Here is a 21989-nt window from a genome sequence, read left to right as displayed (position 1 = left end):
TGGAGAATAACCAACTGTCCAGAAGAAAACCTTGAAATTATCAGAACATAGAAAATGGAGTATATGAGCACCGACTGACTTGAAATATATCAATCACTGGGACATTATATCTAAGGTTAGCTCCACATAAGTGAAGAAATCCTAAAAGGTGACCATACACCGTGATAAACATTACTAAAATACTAACACAAATAGAAAAGAAAAATTACAGAGGACCTGTCACCAGGTCAAAAGTGGACAGTTTTAGCTCTTAATAAATTCCCTTTGCTCCGTTGAGTAATTTTTTTTTTTTTATAAAGCAATCATGCGGATCTAGAGATTTGGGCCTTTTCATTTAGAGCGATTTTTTATGGTTGTTACCAAGGGGGCATGGCTCCCAGGATTCTCTGGGGACATATATTTAGGCTGCTCTGCATAATGACCCTGTGAGCCACCCCCTTGTTAACAACCATAATAAACAGCACTAAAAACCCACATTTCTGTAAAGAGACAACGAAACCTATACTCACCTCCGGTCCCAGCTCACGTTCCCAGGGCTCACGTGACATGGTTATGGCACACGAACCCAGCGACCAATCAGCACCAGCTTCCTTCTCCCTAAGAGCTGTGGCCGCCACTCACTTCCTATTAATTACTTAACCATACAAAGGCGGGAGGAAAGAAGCTGGCGCCGATTGGTTGCAGGGCTCATGTGGCATAATGTCATGTAAGCCCCGGGAACGTGAGTTCCGACATCGCTGGAACCAGAGGTTGTTGGAGAAAACACTGTGCAAAATGTTAACACGGCCTTATTGTTTTGTTTTAGTGAATGAGGATGTGTTATCATTCTTGGTGGTGGGACCACAGTTGCAGAGGGAGAACTTGGAAAAAAGACGCAAAGCTTACCCAACACTAGGACCATTTTATTCTGAGTATTGTTGGGTTATTGACAGTCAGAGATCTGACATGAAAATATATTATAGAGACAGGTCATCATTCCTTGTTGTCGAAAAACCACCATAGTGATTAAGATTATTATGAATATGTTGCCAACACATTTGGTGTTACTCAATGAATTCTAGATACCCACACAACCTAATAGGGATATTCAGGATAAGAAGAACATGGCTGCTTTTTTCCCCACAAATAGTGGCACCTGCAGTCTCAGCTCTTTGTGGGGTCGAAGCCGGTAGATAGACTGGCTCACATTGTGCAATGGCTTACCTGAATAACTGTCTTGTGACTTAGGACTGCGACCTCCCAGACATCTCACTTCACTGTCTGTCCCATTCACCATCTCTATGAATTGCCTAACTCTGAGAAGAAAAGGATTTAGTTACAGAGAAAAAAATATGTACAGTGGCAGAACTTTATACATCTGTATCAGTTGTTAAGTTTTAGATTTATGTCCATATTGTTGTAGTCATGAGAGTAAAACATGGCTGACTGCATACAATGTATATCAATACAAACTACATCGCTCTCCATGGATGTCAGATGCAGATCACAAAACACTGGACACTCACTTTAAGGTAAAGAAAAGATTAGGATTCCTTTCTAGCAGGTTGGGGTATAGCTGCTGTGTGGTCTCGATAGCCTCTCCCATTCTTCCTGCCAACACCAATTTCTGAATCCCTATTAAATAAAAAGACAATCAATCAGTATACAGATGATTTGATGGTACAACAGAAGTATAACATATGTAGCAGTATACACCATGACCTTTACTTTATTAGCACTACAATCAAAGCTCACATAAGTTTAAAGGGGTGGTCCAGTCTTCGGATGAGCGACAGAGTGACTTCAGACTTCTAAATCCTTACAGTATGCACACCACACGCTATCAGGATTCTCTGATGTCACCGGCGAGAGTGAGTGGTCACATGACCACAAATATGTGATCTGCATACTTCTGCCCATATTCCGACTAGACATGCTCAGCCTATGTCAATTTACTTGTATTAAGAGAGGTAGAGCACGTCTAGTTGGCATGTGACTGCATAAAATCGCATACTTGTGGTCATGTGACTGTCTGCGCTTTCCAAGAACAGTTGTGCAAGCACCATAAGGAATCAGAAATCTGCAATCACAGAGAGTGACTGCACCCTCTCATCACCAGACCAGACAAACCAAGACACCTATATGTCAAAATGTATAGATAAGTCCATCTAAAAGACTCAGTACCCCCCAGTAACTAGGCAAAAATTGCTCAAAATGTATGTGTAGTGATAAGAGTTTTACACAGAACCCAACCTACTAACTATCAGACTTCTGTCTATTGTATGAAGTCATTCATCCACATCACATAATATTATGGCTGATTGTGCAAGTAAAATGCTGACAGTCCAATCATATGTGCACAGAAGAATATGGTGCGCAGACCTGTTACACATTACAGTATAGTGTAAAAGATACTACCACTAAGAGAAAGCCTGGTCTTCCTACACAGACATGTACAGACTCACTCTGTCTATTTTTAATGGAGGCCAGTTCTTCCTGAACAGTCTGATCTGTGGACTTGGCGAAAGCCTCTGCAGTGGAACAGTAGCCATGATGTACAAGATAAGAAGACACCATCCTAAACAACAGGAAAATATAATCAGTTAGTGCATCGATACAGAGAAAACGCCAATGTGCAACTGTGATTCCTCAGTAGTTCAGCGTTTTGTTTTTCTTTTTGCAACCGAGACTTAAAAAAAAAATGTAATTACACAAAACAAAAAAATAAAACCCACAATTAACAGCAATAACAATGCTAGTAATAGTATAGGCCAATCAATGCAAGAACAAATTCTCAATGAATAAAGTAAATAGTGTAATAAAAAATGGAGGGTGCGGGTTTTAAACATTCCGATTGCTGCATGTAAGGCCCGGTTCACACCCCTTTTTCTATGTCAGCTTAGTGCATGCCCCACCATTGGGTAAGTGAGAGCAGCGAAGCCACTCGTATGTCAGAGAGAAGGTCGCAGAACAGAATTTCACTTCTTCGGTCTGTTAGCAGATAAATCACTGGAAGACGTAGGTGATGGCAAGGGAAAAATCAAACCAAAGGGATGGTGTATGTGTGTTCATTGGTTTCATCTGCAGAGATTGGACCAATGGGTCGTGAATGCGTTTCTGGGAATATCCCTTTAAACAGTGATCCATCTTAGCACAGAGAAGCATTAGGACAGAAACAAGCACACACCTGTCAATATTCATATGTGTATAATGTAAGCTATCAGGGACTCCATCTTTATTCTAGCTGATCTGACCGCTATGGGGCAATGACCCCTGATTCCAGTCCAGCCACTTACTGGGCTCCTGCTGTAGTTTGGCTAAATTACTGGGATCTGCTGCACATCTACTAGTCCTCTCCGTCATGACTGCCTGCTAAATGGTCCTAGACATTCATGAGCTTCAGCTACACATGCTACCGCTCCATTCATTAACAGCTTTATCCCTACACCGTGCACAGGCAAAAAGCTGAAAAATCAATCAACACTGGGGGAGCGGGCCGGGTCTGATGAGTATAAGGAATGATATGGATACTCCATTTCTGTGTGATTCTTTGGGTTCTCGGTACCGGAGTTCATTTGTCTTAGTATAATAGATCATTATAAAAATATAGCACATCGACTGCTTTAACCCCTTAACGACCGCAGGCAGTAAAATTACGTTCCAGCAGTCATAGTGTTAATGCCACCCGGTTGCTGCAGGCAGCCAGGGGGATCCGAGCACATATCAGCTGATTGTACAGCTGACAATTGTGCCTACAAGGCACGAGCAGATCCGAGATCTGCCTGTTCCTGATAACCCCTTAAATGGCGCGGTCAAGATGAGACAGCGTCATAATAGCGGTCGCGGATAAACTTTACTTACCATCAGACACCGGAAGTCATGTGATGACTGCTGTAGCTCACATGACTCACTTCCTGTTTTACATGGCCGAGAGCTGTGTGAGACAGGAGATGAGCATATCTGGCGTTCACAGCTGTGTAGCTGTGATCAGCACATATGGAAGAGCGATCAGACTGCTGATCCTTATAGTACCCTAGGGGTACTAGTGAAATAAAACATAAAAAAAAATTAAAAAAAAAAAAAAGTTTTGAAAAATTACAAAAAAAAAAAACAAAACAAAAAAGCTAAAGTTCAAATCACCTGCCTTTAGCCCCACTGAAAATTAAAGGGTAAAAAAACCCAAAAAAACACATTTGGCAACGCTGGGTCCAGAAATGCCCGCTCAAAATATAAAATCAATTAATCTGATCAAAAAAAACGGTGTAGCGGCAAAAAAATCCCAAACGCCAAAATTACGTTTCTTGATCTTGGCAAATTTTGCGCAAAATGCAATAACAGGAGATCAAAACGTAGCATCTACGCAAAAATGGTACCGTTAAAAATGTCAGCTGGAGACAAAAAAAAAAAAAAATGAACATCACTGAGCCATAGATTCCGAAAAATGAGAACGCTACAGGACGCGGAAAATGGCACTAAATGTGTGCCCTTTTTTTGGACAAACATATGATTTTTTTTTTTAACCCCTTAGATAAAAGTAACCCTATACATGTTTGGTGTCTACGAACTCGCACCGACCTGACTCATCACACCTACACATCAGTTTTACCACATAGTGAACACAATGAATAAAATATCTATATATACACCCAACACACCATTACTAAGGAGTCAAGAGGAGATTGTGAAAGTCTCCTTACCTCTGTATTATAGACTGCCAATCTCCAGCAACAGGAAACCTCTCAATCTGTGCTTGAATTTTAGTTCTCCACTCTCTAATATAGTCTTCTATGTCAAAGACAAAAGGACTCTGTCCGAAATTTGCATCCACCACTTCTCCTGGGGTCTGAAGTCCGACCGTTGGGTACAAATTAGGCTGAACACAAAAGACAAAATTCTTTTAGATCTGGGAAACATATTTCACTCTTCAAACTATAACTTTCGACATACTGAAGGAGACACCGGGAAACTAGGCCATTTGGCCACTGATAAGAAAGACATGTCTGGACAATGCCAAATTTAAAAGGCGAGGGGGTGATGTTAATATGGCACTGGCTACAATAGGGATAAGACATTCTGATTTTTCATCAAACTTTTCATGTTGAACTGGACACACCATGTAATTAAGAGGAATACATTTTCTTCACTTCACCTCTCCGTTCAGGAGATATTGGCAATCAAATATATAAACACCCCCATATTTTTCTTTTATAAAAGGCACACATGAAAGCCTATGATTTTCTCAGAAATCGAAAGAGAGCCTTATAGTCCGGTGCGCCTTATATATGAATAAGGGACATGCTTACTCACCTAAACCGGTCGCACCGGTGCTGGTTGACAAGATGGGCGGCGCTGTTCTCCGGGACTGGAGCCTCCTCTTTCGGACATTTTGCTCCTCTGTCTTCTGAAGCCTGTGTGCATGATGCGCCCACGTCATACACACTCGCCGACACTGAGGTCCTGCGCAGGCGCACTTTGATCTGCCCTGCTCAGGGAGATCAAAGTACGGTATTGTAGTGCGCCTGCGCAGGACCTCAGTGCCGACGAGTGTGAATGACGTGGGCGCGTCATGCACACAGGCTTCAGAAGACAGAGGAGCAAAATGGCCGAAAGAGGAGGCTCCAGTCCCGGAGAACAGCGCCGCCCATCTGGTTAACCAGCACCGGTGCGACCGGTTTATGTGAGTAAAGTGTTTTTTATGTTCTACAGCGCGGCCTGCGCTCTTATATACAGCAGGTTAGAATGCTGTACATAAGAGCAGCGTCGGACTGGCTACCAGAAAAATCTCCAGTAATACCAGTCCTGGCCGCGGTTACCTGCATTGCACGCCGGACTCCCACCTGAGCTCGGGCGTGCAGACTAGACTGTACCGCGAGCGCCAAGTGATTGATTCCCCGGCGATTGCGGTTCAGTTCATGACAGCTGCAGACAGGCCGGGGTGATCTCTGGTGCTCTCACCTGAACTCCAGATTGCAGCCCGGCCTATTCGCAGCTGTCATGAACTTAATGCGCTGCGGCTTATAATCCGGTGCGCCTTATATATCAACCTAGGCGCCTTAGCAGGCTCTCATTGCTAACGCGCCTTATAATCCAGTGTGCCTTATGGTCCAGAAAATACGGTAATTCTTGAACTTTATAGTTAAAGGATTAGTCCTATCTCCATAATCCTATCCCAATATGTAGGTGTAATAATATTATATGACTAGATGTAGTACCCGGGCGTTGCCCATGTTAGTAACTATCTCTCTTCGAGTCTCTGTCTGTCTCTGTCTGTATCAGTTTCTCTGTCTGTCTCTGTATCAGTCTCTCTCTCTCTGTGTGTCTCTCTCGTTCTCGGTGTGTCTGTCTCCTTCCAGGGCTGTCTCCTTCCAGGGCTGTCTCAGTCTGTGTCACTGTCTGTCCTTTTCTGTCTCTCTCTATCCGTCTCTACACCGACAGCATATTACCTCACACATCGGCTTCTTATACTTAGTTTATTTTGTTCCTATAGCAACCACTGACAGTTGCTATTAATAGCCCGTATCTCCCAGCTCCATTCAGATTAATGGAGGCAGGATTTTGGAGACTAACTGTAAAGCGCGGGGTTACATTTTCCCGTCCAAACATAGTCTATGACGTTCCCTGAGTCACATAAAGCATCTGTACAAAATTTCGTGATTGTAAATGCGACGGTGCGGATTCCTTTAGCGAACACACACACACAGCTTTATATATTAGATTATTAATTATTATTATATTATTAATAATAATAATAATAATAATAATAATAATAAATACCTCTAATTAGAAATGTAGCATAATTCTCCTGATATAGCCATGTCTCTTACCTCATGTGCAGGGAATTGCAGCTTAAGTATCCATAGTTATGTCCACTCATATATAGTGACAGTTAGCTGCTCGTGGTCATAACCATGGATATCTAAGCTGCAATGCCCTACACATGAGGTAAGAGACATTGCTAATTAGGAGAACTATACTACATTTCTAATTGAAGGTATTTGCTAATATTATTATACCTACTAAATATTGGAATAGGATCTTGGAGATGGGAATAACCCTTTAAGTCCCAGTGTTTGTTATTAAATGGCTTTCACTGGGGGCGTGTACTTCTGCTTCCTGTATGACGATGGTCAATCAAACAGGCAGCAACTTAGAGGTGCAGAAGAACCTGTGACAATGTCATCAGTGTAACATGACCACAGTCTACAGGTCCTGCACAGCCTAAATAAGCACTGTTTATTACACAGCACAGACGTGTGGAGCTATTCTAAATTCTGCATCACTAGATTTTTGCTTAAAAAGCAATAAAACTACTACACATAAATTACAACGATACTTTATAACAAAAGGGAAATCTATTTGTACTATCCTCCATCCTACACAAAAATCCCAAATATTTCTAATGATAAACAGAAGGAATAGTAAAAATACCCCGCTGGTGTGAGAACTTACCGGAAGATCTGTGAATGCAATTCCTGTTTAGGGGTAGAAAAAAGTAAAAATAAATTAAATTAGTGAGAAATAATTTTTATAGGACATACCAACAATGACTGTCACAGAAATCTTTTGCAAACCTGCAAAAAAATAATAAAATGAATCCTTCTTTGTGCCTCCTCCAAAATCTAAATACCACCACCCTCTAAGCAACCAATGGTCGGAGCAGTTCGTCAGGAGTGTAGAAATGTCTGCTGAATGCACACACATTATTATTATTCATAGAATAAGTGATTGGGTGGTGAAATAATGAGAGTATTCTCCCTCTAAGACTGCCATTAGCAATCACTGAATGGACTCCATTCACAAGCCTCCTCACTACTGCACTACATATAGAAACCCCCGCCCCACAGCACAGGAATATCTGCTCATTTACCTAGGCTGTGGCCATTTTTAGTATAGAAGCAAGTATTATCGATTAGATTAACACAGCAACCAATGACGTCGCCAGTTGTAAAAGTTGGCCCATAAGGTTGGCCGGTTCCAGAAGAGCAAAACGAATGTCCGTCATCTCCATGATAGCCATAAGAATGCTTATCCCAACCTTTATGCAAAAGGAAACAAAATAGGAAAATATTACTAAACAGGGTCAAATAATAATAATAATAATAATAATAATAATAATAATAATAATAATAATAAAACCAGTGGATGCTGATGATGATTATTGGTTATTTTGTTACATTTCTAGTTTTTAAAGACTTTAAAAAAGGCCATCCAATGTTTCCAAAAGAGGTATTCGGACTTACATAAAAAGTTATTATCATAATATTCTGTTATAAATGTGTGTATCCCACCCCTGATCTCCTGAAGGACTTGTGTCCGCTTTTCTTCCCAGGTCCTCGCCTAGCTGCAGGAGCTTCTGCTTGCTCATGAGCAGTGCTGCTCCATTCAGATCCACCATCTTACAGGGAAGAACCAACCATAGACAAGAAATGGCAGCTCACTGTGTTTATATAAGTCCAGTGTGCCCGGAACTATGTTCTGACCAGACATGAGAACATATACAAAAAAAATAAATAAATAAAAAAAAAGGGTGATATTTCAGCTCCTGGATAAGAAACTCCACTTTACCAAATATACATTCAATATATGCACAACAGACAAACAAAAGTGACGCGTTTCAATAAAGTGGGATTTATTTACTTTTTATTTAGGAACGGGGACATCACCTTTTCTAATTTTTTTTTTCTGGCATATAATCATTGAAGAACCAGGAAGAATGGTGGACACCGTGCTGTCACTTAATGAAGGTCCAAATTTTATAGTAGACGAGTTAAGCTGTGAATTCATCATTTTAACCTTTTAAGTCAGCTCTATCCATCGCAACATATACATATGTACTATACTGATTAAATGTGGCAATGTACCTGGGAGTCTGTTCAGATTGACGCCCTGTGTGGATAGCCCAATGCCCATATAGCTGGAAGAATAAAAAAAAATAAGGATGATTAATATTAGTACAAATATTCCAGGTCATTAAACAGTAATCAGGACAGATCTTTAAAACCCTCACAATGACAAATAAATAGTGTATTGCCTCAAAAGAGTTGTCCAATATGGGGGGAGGGGGGGGGATATAGGGCATAGGTCACCTAGAAATAAAAAAAATAAAAAATAAATATAATTTCCCATATCCCTTGGATACAGTACACTGCTGCAGGCCACTCCATAGATCTCTGCCATCTATGGGACTGATGCCTGCTCTCTTCGCGGGACTGTGATTGGCTGCAGTGGTCTCGAGGAGCTCATCAGCGTATGTTTCTCTGAATGTGGCGTGAATACTAATAGTAGACATGGCTTTCAGAGCCAACACAGACCTCCAGAGCGGCCTACACTACAACCATGGGAGCTCTGGAGGGCGAGCATTATTTATTTTAAGCCCATCATTGCTTGAAAACATTTTTTAACACAAAAAGGACATCAATATAACATTCTGGTAATCATGGGCTTTTGAGTTAGGGATGTTTACCATTAAAGGGGTTTGCAATATTAATTTTAAGAACTACCCACAGCCACTAATATTGATGAAATACCATCCATTTGATCCCCGCCATTATACTACATCCTGGGTCCTCCCAGCTTCAGCCGCGATATCCTGCATACACCATGTGACCGCTGCAAGCAATCACTCACCTCACCTGTCACGTCCCATGTACCTACTATGCGGTGGCCGAGCCTTTTAATTACAAAGCTGAGAATCTGAGAGAAGTTTTGGAACAGGACTAATGAACAATATACATCAAAAGGTATCACCTGTGAATTACAGTCAGACTATTAACATTTAGTGTTTACACATTTATTGATCTATTAATTGATACTTCTGTCACTGTAATTTGTAAAACTGAACATTTACACAGAATGAACACTGTCAGGCCCAGTGTATAGACTTATCTAGGGCGATGCAGCACGGTCACACTATCAGAGTGACGGTGCAGTTCTGCTGCTGCCTCCTAGTGATAGGCGTACAGTGCATCGCCTTCATCACCTGGAGCGCCTCCAGACTGAAGACTACGTGCTGAAGAATGCAGAATACAACCATACACCAATCATTTCTACTGGCTTCATTAACCAGATTCACAACACAGAACAATATTATACAGTATATCACAAAAGTGACTACACCCCTCACATTTTAGTAAATATTTTTTATACTTTTCGTGGGACAACACTGAAGATACAACGTAAAGTGGTCAGTGTCCAGGTTGTATAAGGGTGCAATCCCACGATCAATGTTAGCAGCGTTTTGGATGTAGCATGTTTCAGCTGCGTCCAAAACGCTGCATTGTATAGTGCAAGTGTCGCGGGCGGGGAGGACGCCGTCGATGCTGCGCTCTCGCTAACGCTCGAGTCCGGCGCTGCTGCGATGGCTGCTCGGTGGCTCGAGCGATGGACCGGATCCGGCGACTCGAGCGGCGCTCCTCGCCCGTGAGTGAAAGGGGGTGGTTGGTTTGGGGAATTTAGTCCGTGACGCCACCCACGGGTCGTGGTGAAGATAGGCACCACCGCTGCTGATGACGGGGATCCCGGGAGCGATGGTAAGGAGCAGCTGGGATGTTGTTTTCCCCCTCCGTGGGTAGGGGTCGGTGGTCCCGGGGCCCGATGATGTGACGGGGAGGCAGGGATGGTGAGGTGCGGGGTTGCAGGGACAGCGCGGCGCGGTGCCGGATGGCACGGGTGTACTCACTCAGCAAGAAAGGTACAAAGTCCTCGGTAAACCAAACGGCTGGATGGACGGGTCCCGCAGCCGGCTGCAGTGTCTCTCCCCGGACAGGTGATGGTGGCTGTCTTTCCCTGCACCTTGATGTTCTCCTTCTGACTACTATGGATTCCCAACGGTAGTCCGCTCCCCGGTGTATGGGTACCGGAGGAGCCCGTTTGCCCGCAGGCGCTGGCCCTTGGGTCTCTAGCCTTAGGCGGTAGCTGTATACCCTCACGGTGTGGGCGGTTGCCTTCAAATCGGGACTTTTGCTGTTGTGAAACCCCTGGGGTTCCAGTCACATTCGGATTTGACTATTGTCGGCGGCTCCAAGCCTGGTCGGGGTCCGATGGCCCTGCCTGTGTGTGCTGGCTTCACTTCGCTCCCCGGTCGGTACCGGCGGGCCGTCGCCCGACCTCGGTCCTACGGTTCCACGTTGCTCCACCACTCCTGCAGACGGCCACCACCATCTGCCAACCTTGCTGTCAGTGCCTGGGCCACAAACCCAGATGCCCAAGTGCTTACTCCTCAAACTCCAACACTCAACTGTCACTTTTCCCGCCTCCAGGCCTGTGAACTCCTCGGTGGGTGGGGCCAACCACTTGGCTCCGCCCCACCTGGTGTGGACATCAGACACTGGAGGGAGGCAACAAGGGTTTTTGTTTGGCTGGTGTCCCTGTCTAATGGGGATGGCGGGGGTGTTTGTATGTTAACTGTGACGACCTGGCTAGGCCAGGGCGCCACACAAGCATAGCGGATGGGATTTCTAGATATCCCATGCCTACTGAGTGTATGGTGCGCAATGAAAACTGACCTTTCTGAGTCGCAAGCATGTCAATTCTTTGCTGCAGAGTTGCAAGTGTGCTCTATAGGGAGAACATAGCGATAGAGCGCAGCGCCCCAAACCCAGATTGTGGGCACGTGTAGCTGTGGTCTCCTGCGGAGACTCGCAGCCCCGCAGGTCAGGACCTGCCGTGTCCAGGATGCAGTGGGTCCTGATTGTGGGCACATACCCCAACGGTGTAAATATAGTGTGCCCTCTAAATTACTCAACACAGCCATTAATGTCTAAACTGCTGGCAACAAAAGTGAGCGAGTACATCCCTAAGTGAAAATGGTCACATTGTGCCCAATTAACCATTTTCCCAACCCGCTGTCATGTGAATCATTTGTGTTACAAGTTCTCAGGTGTGAACGGGGAGCACATGTGTTAAATTTGGTGTTATCGCTCACACACTCTTTTACTGATCACTGCAAATTCAGTTTGGCACCCCATGGCAAAAAAATTCTGTATTGTTGCTCTGTATAAAGATGGCCAAGGGTAAAAGAAGACAGCGAGCATCCTGAAACTGAGCTGCAGCATGGTGGCCAAACCCATACTGCTGTTTAACAAGACAGATTCCACTTAGAACAGGCCTTACCATGGTCAACCAAAGAAGCTTAATGCACATGCTCAGCGTCATATCCAGAAGTTGTCTTTTCAAAATAGATGCATCAGTGCTGCAAGCATTGCTGCAGAGATTAAACTGATGTGGGGTCAGCCTGTCAGTGTGCAGACCAATAAGGCCGCACACTGCATCAAATAGTTCTGCATTGCTGTCATCGCAGAAGGAAACCTCTTCAAGAAAGCCTGCACACCGTTTGCTGAAGAGTAAGGGCATGGATTACTGAAATCATGTTCTGTGGTCTGATGAGAAAAAAAACCCAATAAAAAAAAACTTATATGGTTCAGATGATGGCAAGCATCTGTAGCAACAACCAGGGGAGGAGAAAAGACAAGTGTGTCATGCCTACACTCAAGCATGGCGGTGAGAGTATCATTGTTTTGGGCTGCATGAGTGCTGCTGGCTGTGGTAAGCTACAGTTCAATGATTGAACCATGAATACCAACATGTTCTGTGACATACTGAAGAAGAGCATGATCATCTCCCTTCAGAAATTGGGCCACAAGGCAGTATTCCATTATAAGCACCCAAAACACACCTTCAAGACGACCACTGCCTTGCTAAAGAAACGGAAGGTAAAAGGTCCTGGACTGGCCAAGCATCAATTCAAACCTAAACCATATTGAGCATCTGTGAGGCATCCTCAAAAGGAAGATGAAGGAGCTCAAGGTGTCTAACATCCACCAGCTCGGTGAAGTCATCATGGAGAAGTGGAAGAGGACTTCAGTGGCTCCTGTGAAGCTCTAGTGAACTCCAAGCACAAGAGTTAAGGCAGTGCATTAAAATAATGGTGGCCACACAAAATATTGACACTTTGGGAACAATATAGCTATTTTCATTTGCTGGTGTTCTCACTTTTGTTGCCAGCAATTTAGACATTAATGGCTGCGTGTTGAGTTATTTAGAAGGTACACCAAATTTACAAAAAAAGAAAATAAAAGTATTTACAAGTTTAATCAATTAAAATCCAAATTTAGTTTGACTGCTCTTTGTCTTCAAAATAGTATCAAAGCATCAATTCTTCTATATTTACTTGCACACCATTGGAAATCAGGAAGATTGTTCCAAACATCTTTGATAATTAACCACCGATATTCTGTGGATGTAGGCTTGTGGACATCCCACACAGGCTTTGTGGACACCATATCTTCCCTTCTTGTTCTTCTTTACACTGAAGATTGTTCTTTTTGGGGTCATTGTCCTTTTACAGAATAAATTTGGAGCCAGATGCCTTCCTAATGGATTAATATTTGTCTGTACTTCACAGCATTGAGTACACAAAGAAATGGGCAACATTGTGTACTGTGGGTACAGTGGTAAGCCAAGGAAACTTGTGGCAGCCATCACTTCTTGTTGATTAACTCATATGTGCGAAGGTAGGGAGAGAGAAGCAGACAGTGATTGGGCGGAGGCCTCAGCTGATGTTTACATCCAAGACACCGCTGTAATGGGGCCAAACACGGGGAGTGAGAAGGAATGTCCTAGTAGTAGACAACCCCTTTAAAAGACAAAATTTGAAATATTTGGCTGTAAACTGAAGGCAGTTTGTCCACGCAAGTGCTGAGAGAAGTACAATAATGAGTGTCTGCTCCTTGCAAGTTTTGGGCTGCATTTCAGCTACTGGAGATTTGGTCTAGATTAATAGTGTCCTTAATGCTGAGAAATACAAGAAGATACCGTATTTTTCGGACTATTAGATGCACTGGACCATAAGACGCACCCTGGTTTTATAGCAGGAAAATAGAAAAATAAAATTTTAAGCAAAAAATGGAGTCATGACACATTGTTATGGGGCGAGGATCTGCTGCTGACACGGTTATGGGGGTAATGTCCCTAAATTCTCTACTAAGATACCCCATCCTGGGAATGATCCTCCTGCCTTGTATATACAGTATATACCCCCATCCTGCTCATAATATACCCCCATTCTACTCATAATATACCCCCATCCTGCTATACACCCACATCCTGCTATACACCCACATCCTGCTATACACCCCCATGCTGGTATACGGCCCGCATCCTGTGGTACATAAAAAAAATAAACGTTCATACTCACCTTACCTCACCTCACTCCCTGCAGCATCGCTCCTCCTCCTGTCTGTGTGAGCGGCAGCGCCGCTGAGTGGAGCCGTCCCAGTTCCCCTGCAGCACCGCGATGTCCTCCTGGCTGCCGCTGAGTGGAGCCGTCCCAGTTCCCCTGCAGCACCGCGATGTCCTCCTGGCTGCCGCTGAGTGGAGCCGTCCCAGTTCCCCTGCATCACCGCGATGTCCTCCTGGCTGCCGCTGAGTGGAGCCGTCCCAGTTCCCCTGCATCACCGCGATGTCCTCCTGACTGCCGCTGAGTGGAGCCGTCCCCGTTCCCCTGCAGCACCGCGATGTCCTCCTGGCTGCCGGCGGCTGCGTGTGGAAACGTGCGCATAGCGATGACGTCATCGCTGTGCGCACCGCTAGTCTCCACTCGGAACGGGGACGGCTCCACTCAGCGGCCGCCGGCAGCCAGGAGGAGATTGCGGTACTGCAGGGGAACGGTGACAAGTGAGTGTACTGATTCACTGCACTCCGCGCTGATGATGATGCACGGGGGGCAGTGAATACAGCCGCACATGATCACTCCAGGCTGTAGTTGCCAGGGGTGATCATGTGGGCTGGCTATTTATCCCTCGCCCATCATCCCGCCCACCTGTCAGCGCTGAGAGATGATGGGTGGGAGGATGGGCGTGAATATTAAATGAGCGGGTCCACGTGGTCACGGCAGCCTGCTCATGCCCCCGATGACCCGCTCCACCGCAGCATCCACATTCCACGCAGCCCTACATTCAGGCCATAAGACGCACCCCCTACTTTCCCCCAATATTTGGGGAGAAAAAAGTGCGTCTTATGGTCCGAAAATTACGGTACTTATCTATCATGTAATATCATCAGGGAGGCATCTGATTGGGATCGTTGGAACCAATCAGAATTTTGAGGATAAATTTGGAACTAAACATACAGCTAATGTCATTAAGAACCATCTCCAACATAAAGCAAAACAAGAAGTCCCAAAATAAATAATATGGCCCTCACAAAACGGTGAACTATGCATTAAGTCTGTGTGGGAATACATGAAGAAACAGAAGGATTTGTACAAGCCTACAACCACAGAAGATCTGTGGTTAATTCTCCAAAATGGTTGGAACAATTTCCATGCCAAACTCTTTAAAAAACCGGGTGGACGTGTACCTAGAAGATTCAATGCTATTTTAAAAGGGAACCCATTAGGTGCCCTATGCCCTCCAACCCAGCAGCATTCATATCAGTTATGTCAAATTCTCTGCCTAACCAGCTCAGTATGATGGTATTCACTAAAATCAATGTAAAAAAAAAAAAAAAGAAGGACTTGTGCTATTTAGGGCCTTGACCAGTCGATGGGGCGTTACCTCCCCAGATTAATTGGCCCTCTTTCCATGTTATCATGCCCCTGTGGGTGTGATTATATGATTTCCACAAGCCGGTGTCACTGGCATATGTACGTGGCTTTGTTCACTCACATTGAGCCTCTTTCCGAAGCCAGGTGTAGACGTTCTAGCTTCAGAGAGGTGAACTGCGCATGATCGGAAGAACAGCATCTGCACATCCAATCAACTGATCACAGCTTTCTTGTCCCAGTTAAAGAGGTTGTCCACTGGTTACACATTAATAGCCTATTGATTTGAGAAGGAGGCGGATGTGCTGTTCCCAGCAGATATCAGAAAACAGGGGACCGGAAATGAGGATTTCTGGCCACCTGGTGCTGGCCGAAAACAGCTGATCGGTGGGGGTGCCGGGTGTCGGATCCAGTCTGATCAGACACTGAATGGCTACAATTTCATGCAATTCATCTGATCACTCTTCATATCAATCTAGAGTTAATGCAACTTGCCGCTATAAAAACAGCAGAAGTGGAACACTTTGTGAAAACCAAAATTTAGGTCTCAAAAACTTTTGGCTCAAACTATTTTTATTAATTTTACCTAGCTATATAGCACCATAATATTTCACAGAAATTTACTATTCACTTTGCTGCTCTCAGGGCACAACTCAGTTCAGTTTCACCCAAAGACATAGATATAAACACAAACACACACACACACTAAAAATATAATTTCACACCAAAAAAAACCAAAACTCTAAAAGTGAGCTGGAAACATTGTTGCCATCTTTCCAAAAGTTGAGGCACTTAAATTTGTTTCAAGCATTTTATGCTAGTACAAACTCACCTGTGGCAAGTAACAGATGTGGGCAATATGAAAATCACATCCAAGACCAGATAAAAAGGAAAGACATTGACACAATCTCTGCATTGTGTATCTGTGTGTCACACTAAGCATGGAGAATATAAAGAGGAAAAAGAGAACTGTCTGAGAACCAAAATTGTTGAAAAATATCAACAATCGCATGGTTACAAGTTCATCTCCAGAGATCTTGATTTTTGTTTGTCCACAATGTGCAAAAAAAAATTTATGAAATGTCGCAACGCTGGATAGGATAAGCAATCCCAATCAAGTTCTAAATAAACTTAAGCTGTCCTGAAGGCTCAGGGTGAGGCAGTGGCTGCGTGAACTATTCGTCGACATTTGAATGAAATTAAACACTATGGCAGGAGACCCAGGAGGACACACTGCTGACACAGACGTAGAAAAGCTAGACTGCATTATGCCAAAATGTCAGTGAGTAAGCCAAAATCCTTTTGGAAAAAAAGTGTCCAGGTGGACAGATGAGACCAAGATGGAGCTTTTTAGCAAAGCAAAATTATGGTACGGTTTACCGAAAATGGAATGAGGCCTAAAAAGAAAAGAACACAGTACCTAGAGTCAAATATGTTGGAGGTTCAAAGATGTTTTGCTGTCTCTGACACTGGGTGCCTTGACTGTGGCAAAGCATCATGCAATCTGAAGATTTTGGATCACAATATAGTATCCAGTGTTAAAAAGCCGGGTTTGCGTCCTCAGTCAAGGGCCTTCTAGCAGGACAATGACCCCAAACATACTTCAAGAAGCAGCCAGATATACCATATTTTTCGTTTTATAAGACGCACCGGATTACGAGACGCGCCCCAAATGCAGAGCAAAAAAAAAAGGTGAAGAAAGAAAAAAAAAAAAAAAAAAGGGGTCAGTCTTGTAATCCGTTGGTGTCTTACCGAATGGGGAAGTAGCTGTGGTGGAGGAGTCACAGGAGGCAGGGGCGGTAGGTGTCCCAGAAACTGTAGGCTGTGCTGGGGCTGCAGCAAAGGCTGGGCCACGGCGGAGGCTGCTTCTGTGGCGGCGGCTGTGCGCGGTGAGGGCTTCAAAGAAACGGTGACTGGAGTCAGCGCAGATTGAGCTCTAGACTCAATGACAAGCCGAGATCTCATATGCGCAAGGAAATCAATGGGCCGGAGGCGGCGCCTGCGCAGATGAGAGCTTGAACCGAGAACTCCATCTGCGCATACGTCGACTCCGGGTGGCACTATTTGAAGTCACCGCTAGACCCGTAGCGCCAGTCCAGCCACCAGAGACCCCACGCAGATACCGCAAAGCCTCAGGAGACTCGACACAGCCGCTGCAGACACCGCACAGCCACTGCAGACGTCGCACAGCCACTGCATTCAGATTATAAGACGCACCCCTCACTTTCCTTCCAAATTTTTGGGAGGAAAAGTGCGTCTTATAATTCGAAAAATATGGTACATGGAAACAAAGCGCTGGAGAGTTCAGAAGTGGCAGCAATGAGTCCGGATCTAAATTCCATTGAACACCTTTGGGGAGATTTTAAAATTGCTGTTGGGAGAAGGCACCCTTCAAGTATGACAGACCTGGAGCAGTTTATAAAAAAGATCGGTCCAAACGTACAGTTGAGAGGTGTAAGAAACTTGGTGATGATTATATGAAGCAATCGGTTGCAGTCATTTATTCCACAAGATGTGCAACCAAAATATTACGTTGAGGGTGCAAACAATTTTTTCTGGCTCGTTTTTGGGGATGGTTTGTGAAATTATGTCCAATTTGCCTTTTTTTCCCCTCAGTTTTTTTGTGTTGTTCCAATACACACAAAGGAAATAAACATGTGTATGAAAAACATGTAATTGCAATAACTTTCTGGGAGAAATGCTTCATTTTTTGGAACAATTTCAAGGGTGCCAACACTTTTGGCCATGACAGTATATATATATCACACACACACACACACACACACACTCTATCATGTTGTAACAGTTCTTCCCTATCGGCTGGATATAGTCACTCTGATGGAGCCATATTCCTTTCCATTCTCTTCTTACTCTTTTGTTTCTTCGGTCACATAACCTTGGCTTATTCGATGTCAAATTTGGAATATCTTTCCTTGTAGGTCTGTGTGTGGAAACCCCCGGAGCTTTGCTTCATATCCTTTTGTTCTACACTGACCTTAGTCATGGGAGTCTGTTATGTTTCCAGTAGCCATGACTGTCGGCTATGCCTGTACTTTTCTATTGTGCTATCCTGATTGTGTACTGGTCGTATACCGTTTATTTATTTTACCTTTTCTCCTTGAACACGTTATCTTTTTTTCCCCCCTTGTATACTTACTTTAATGCAATAAATATATACTTTATCAGGTACTATTTTTGGATCCTCCACACCTCTACCATGCTTTCCAACCACAACATTACTAGATATGCAATTTCAGTTACCAGTATCAAAAACTCAACTATCTATAGCTTGTCATAATAATAATTTGGAAAATGACGAAGTAGTAAAAGGTGGGAGCATTAAAACTCACAAAAAGCACACAACCCCATTCCCAACGGTAGGCCGCAAAAAAGCGGAGGGACTATAATATAACGTGTGATGTCAGTAAGCAAGACTCTGTAATGCCATTGATTGAAAGAGATAACCGGATGGTTTCATGGCACTTATCTGAAGAAGACATGGGAATGGGGAGATGATCCCGTTCAACCAATGAGCTGAACATGCCATACAGGAAACACTAATTTAATACCAAATCGCAAAAAAAAAAAATGTTTTATTAATAATCAACGTATCCTGACACATACCGTATTTTCGTTTTATAAGACGCACCGGATTATAAGATGCACCCAAAATTTAGAGATAAAAAAAAAAAAAAATATGGGGGTCCGTTTTATAATTGCGCACGTCTATCAAAAGATGTGGTGCATTTCTGTAACTTTGATTAAAGCTATTTCTGCAATCAAGCATCGGCTCTTTCAACAAAAGGTATGCCTGGCTACAGTATCCGAGTGCCAGTATGGCACTGCCTTCACTTTATATAGCAAACTCCTGGTGGTTGGTTCCCTTTAATTGGCTATCTGCTACTGCACAATGCACCCAGAGTGCTGCGCAGCCTATTAAAGTCAGTGGGCAATGCAAATGGTCAACGCTCAAAAAGTAGGAAAGTAGTCTGTCCAGGAAGAACAGATACTGGTCCATCTGTCATTTGCTAGAATTGCCAGATGGGCACTTGTCACATACATGTCGGAGTAGGGGGTTCCCCCATTGACAGCTAGTGACCAAGAGTTGCTCCTATTCCATTGGATTCAAACCATTCATGCTCTTCATGTGAATGGCTACTATATACCACCACATGTGTCAAAGAAAAATCATCCAATTGCTTTGGCAGCGTCAGTATGAAATGGGTTGTAATACAATAGTTGCCATTAGTGATGAGCAAGAACTATGTTCGGGTGCTTGGTACGCGTAATGTGCAGTTGGATGCTCAGATGGGCGTGACTCGAGCAGCCGAGTATAATAGAAATCAATGGGGAAACTCAAGCATTTTTCCCCAGGAAATCCTTGTATTCTCAACCGACTTATATAATAATAATAATAATAAGTCATTTATATAGCGCTATTAATTGAATAGCTATTTACATACATAGGCAACACTGTCCCCATTGGGCCTCACAATCTAAATTGCCTATCAGTATGTTTTTGGAGTGTGGGAGGAAACCGGATTACCCGGAGGAAACCCACGCAAACACAGGGAGAACATATAAACTCCTTGCAGATGTGGTCCTTAGTGTGACTAGAACCCAGGACCCCAGCGCTGCAAGGCTGTAGTGCTAACCACTGAGTCACTGTGCCGCCCGTGACTTCCATTATACTTGGTACTGGAGTCGTGCCCATCCAAGCGGTCAACTGGTCATTACGAGTACCGAGCACTTGAGCATGATAGTGCTCGCTCATCACTAGTTGCTATAGATAATAAAAAATGTACAACTTACCCATCTCTCCCTTTACTTATAATCTTCACTTCAAAATAGTATATCCCACATGCTGCTGGAATAGGATGTGTAGCCCGCACAGATGCAGCATCTCTAGAGGTTTTTCCATGTCCTGCGCAGGAATAAAAAAGAAAATATATAAAATAACTCTATTTTATTATTTCATATTTAAAATTATATTGCACGTAGAGAGGAGCAATAAGCTTTTTGGGACCCTGGAGCAGCGGCACGTCGGCATTCCATGGCCGCTGGACCAGAGCAGCATGCTCTGCAATGTCATGCGCCAGTCCGAAGAACCGCCTGAGATGACGCAAGTCGGAGGCTCGCAGGGCTCCGGGTCCTGCAATACGTTTTGCTTGTCTTTAGTTGCAGGCCTTTCCTACAGTGACAAGGGTACACTATTTCTTTCATTTAGAACAATGTAATTACGGTATTTCTCGATCACTTAGATAAATGTGTGTATGGACAGTAAACCCCCCCACCCAAAAAAAAAAAACCAAATTATAGATATATTGGCATCAGACTAAGCCCCTTTTCTCTATAAAATAGTTTAATAATATAGTCCAGAAAGAAAAAAAAAAAATCAAGAGAATATCACCAAGGGGCATTATCGTCAGCGTAGCCCCACTTTAATCTTCTACTCCGCGCAGAGATAGTGGATGCACACTAGTATATCAGTCCTACAGCTAGTAATCCAAGTGTCCTTTATTTAGATTATGGGGTACATGGTCAAATCTCCTAGAGAACTACAATCTTAGTGACATAATGGTAACAACTACTACAGTAGTAAAAGTTTGACGATTTGGATAGATAGTGCCCATCCGTCCATACACCTTATGTAACTGTCGATAAGTGTTCATGCCAAGTGTTCCCAACTCCCCCATACACGCGCACCTTCGGTCCAGACGAGCTTGTATGTGCTCTCAGAGAAAAGAGTAAAGGCCCTGTCACACACAGAGATAAATCTGCGGCAGATCTGTGGTTGCAGTGAAATTGTGGACAATCAGTGCCAGGTTTGTGGCTGTGTACAAATGGAACAATATGTCTATGGCGGGCTTTGCACGTTGCGACATCGCAAGCCGATGCTGCGATGTCGCACGCGATAGTCCCCGCCCCCGTCGCAGGTACGATATCTTATGATAGCTGGTGTAGCGAAAATTATCGCTACGCCAGCTTCACATGCACTCACCTGCTCTGCGACCGTCGCTCTGGCCGGCGACCCACCTCCTTCCTAAGGGGGCGGGTCGTGCGGCGTCATAGCGACGTCACACGGCAGGCGGCCAATAGCGGCGGAGATGAGCAGTATGTAAACATCCCGCCCACCTCCTTCCTTCCGTAGAGCCGCCGGCAGCAGGTAAGGTGAAGTTCCTCACTCCTGTGGCGTAACACACAGCGATGTGTGCTGCCGCAGGAACGAGGAACAGCATCGTACCATCGCTGCAGCAAAATTATAGAAAAATCGGAGCTTGCAACGATGATACGATAACGACGCTTTTGCGCTCGTTTATCGTATCATCTAGAATTTACACACAACGATGTCGAAAGTGACGCCGGATGTGCGTCACTTTCGATTTGACCACACCGACATCGCACGTGCGATGTTGCAATGTGCAAAGCCGCCCTAAGATTTCACTGCAACCACAGATCTGCCAAAGAT

At 44.1% G+C, this 21989-nt stretch overlaps 1 protein-coding gene across 1 annotated transcript in view; it reads right to left on the bottom strand.

Moving 5' to 3' along the window:
* Window positions 1-21989, bottom strand: part of RANBP9 (RAN binding protein 9) — an 85578-nt gene that overhangs the window by 9764 nt on the left and 53825 nt on the right. Inside the window, exons 2-9 of the mRNA XM_075314737.1 lie at window positions 20333-20444; window positions 8841-8893; window positions 7847-8014; window positions 7429-7451; window positions 4677-4852; window positions 2445-2557; window positions 1506-1614; window positions 1204-1295 (exon numbers count right to left, since the gene is read on the bottom strand). Of these exons, the coding sequence (XP_075170852.1) occupies window positions 1204-1295; window positions 1506-1614; window positions 2445-2557; window positions 4677-4852; window positions 7429-7451; window positions 7847-8014; window positions 8841-8893; window positions 20333-20444 (846 nt within the window). The remainder of the gene's footprint in view (window positions 1-1203; window positions 1296-1505; window positions 1615-2444; window positions 2558-4676; window positions 4853-7428; window positions 7452-7846; window positions 8015-8840; window positions 8894-20332; window positions 20445-21989) is intronic.

Source organism: Anomaloglossus baeobatrachus, chromosome 6 (assembly GCF_048569485.1).
Source record: "Anomaloglossus baeobatrachus isolate aAnoBae1 chromosome 6, aAnoBae1.hap1, whole genome shotgun sequence".
Taxonomy (NCBI): domain Eukaryota; kingdom Metazoa; phylum Chordata; class Amphibia; order Anura; family Aromobatidae; genus Anomaloglossus; species Anomaloglossus baeobatrachus.
This window is presented reverse-complemented; position numbering and strand designations above follow the sequence as displayed.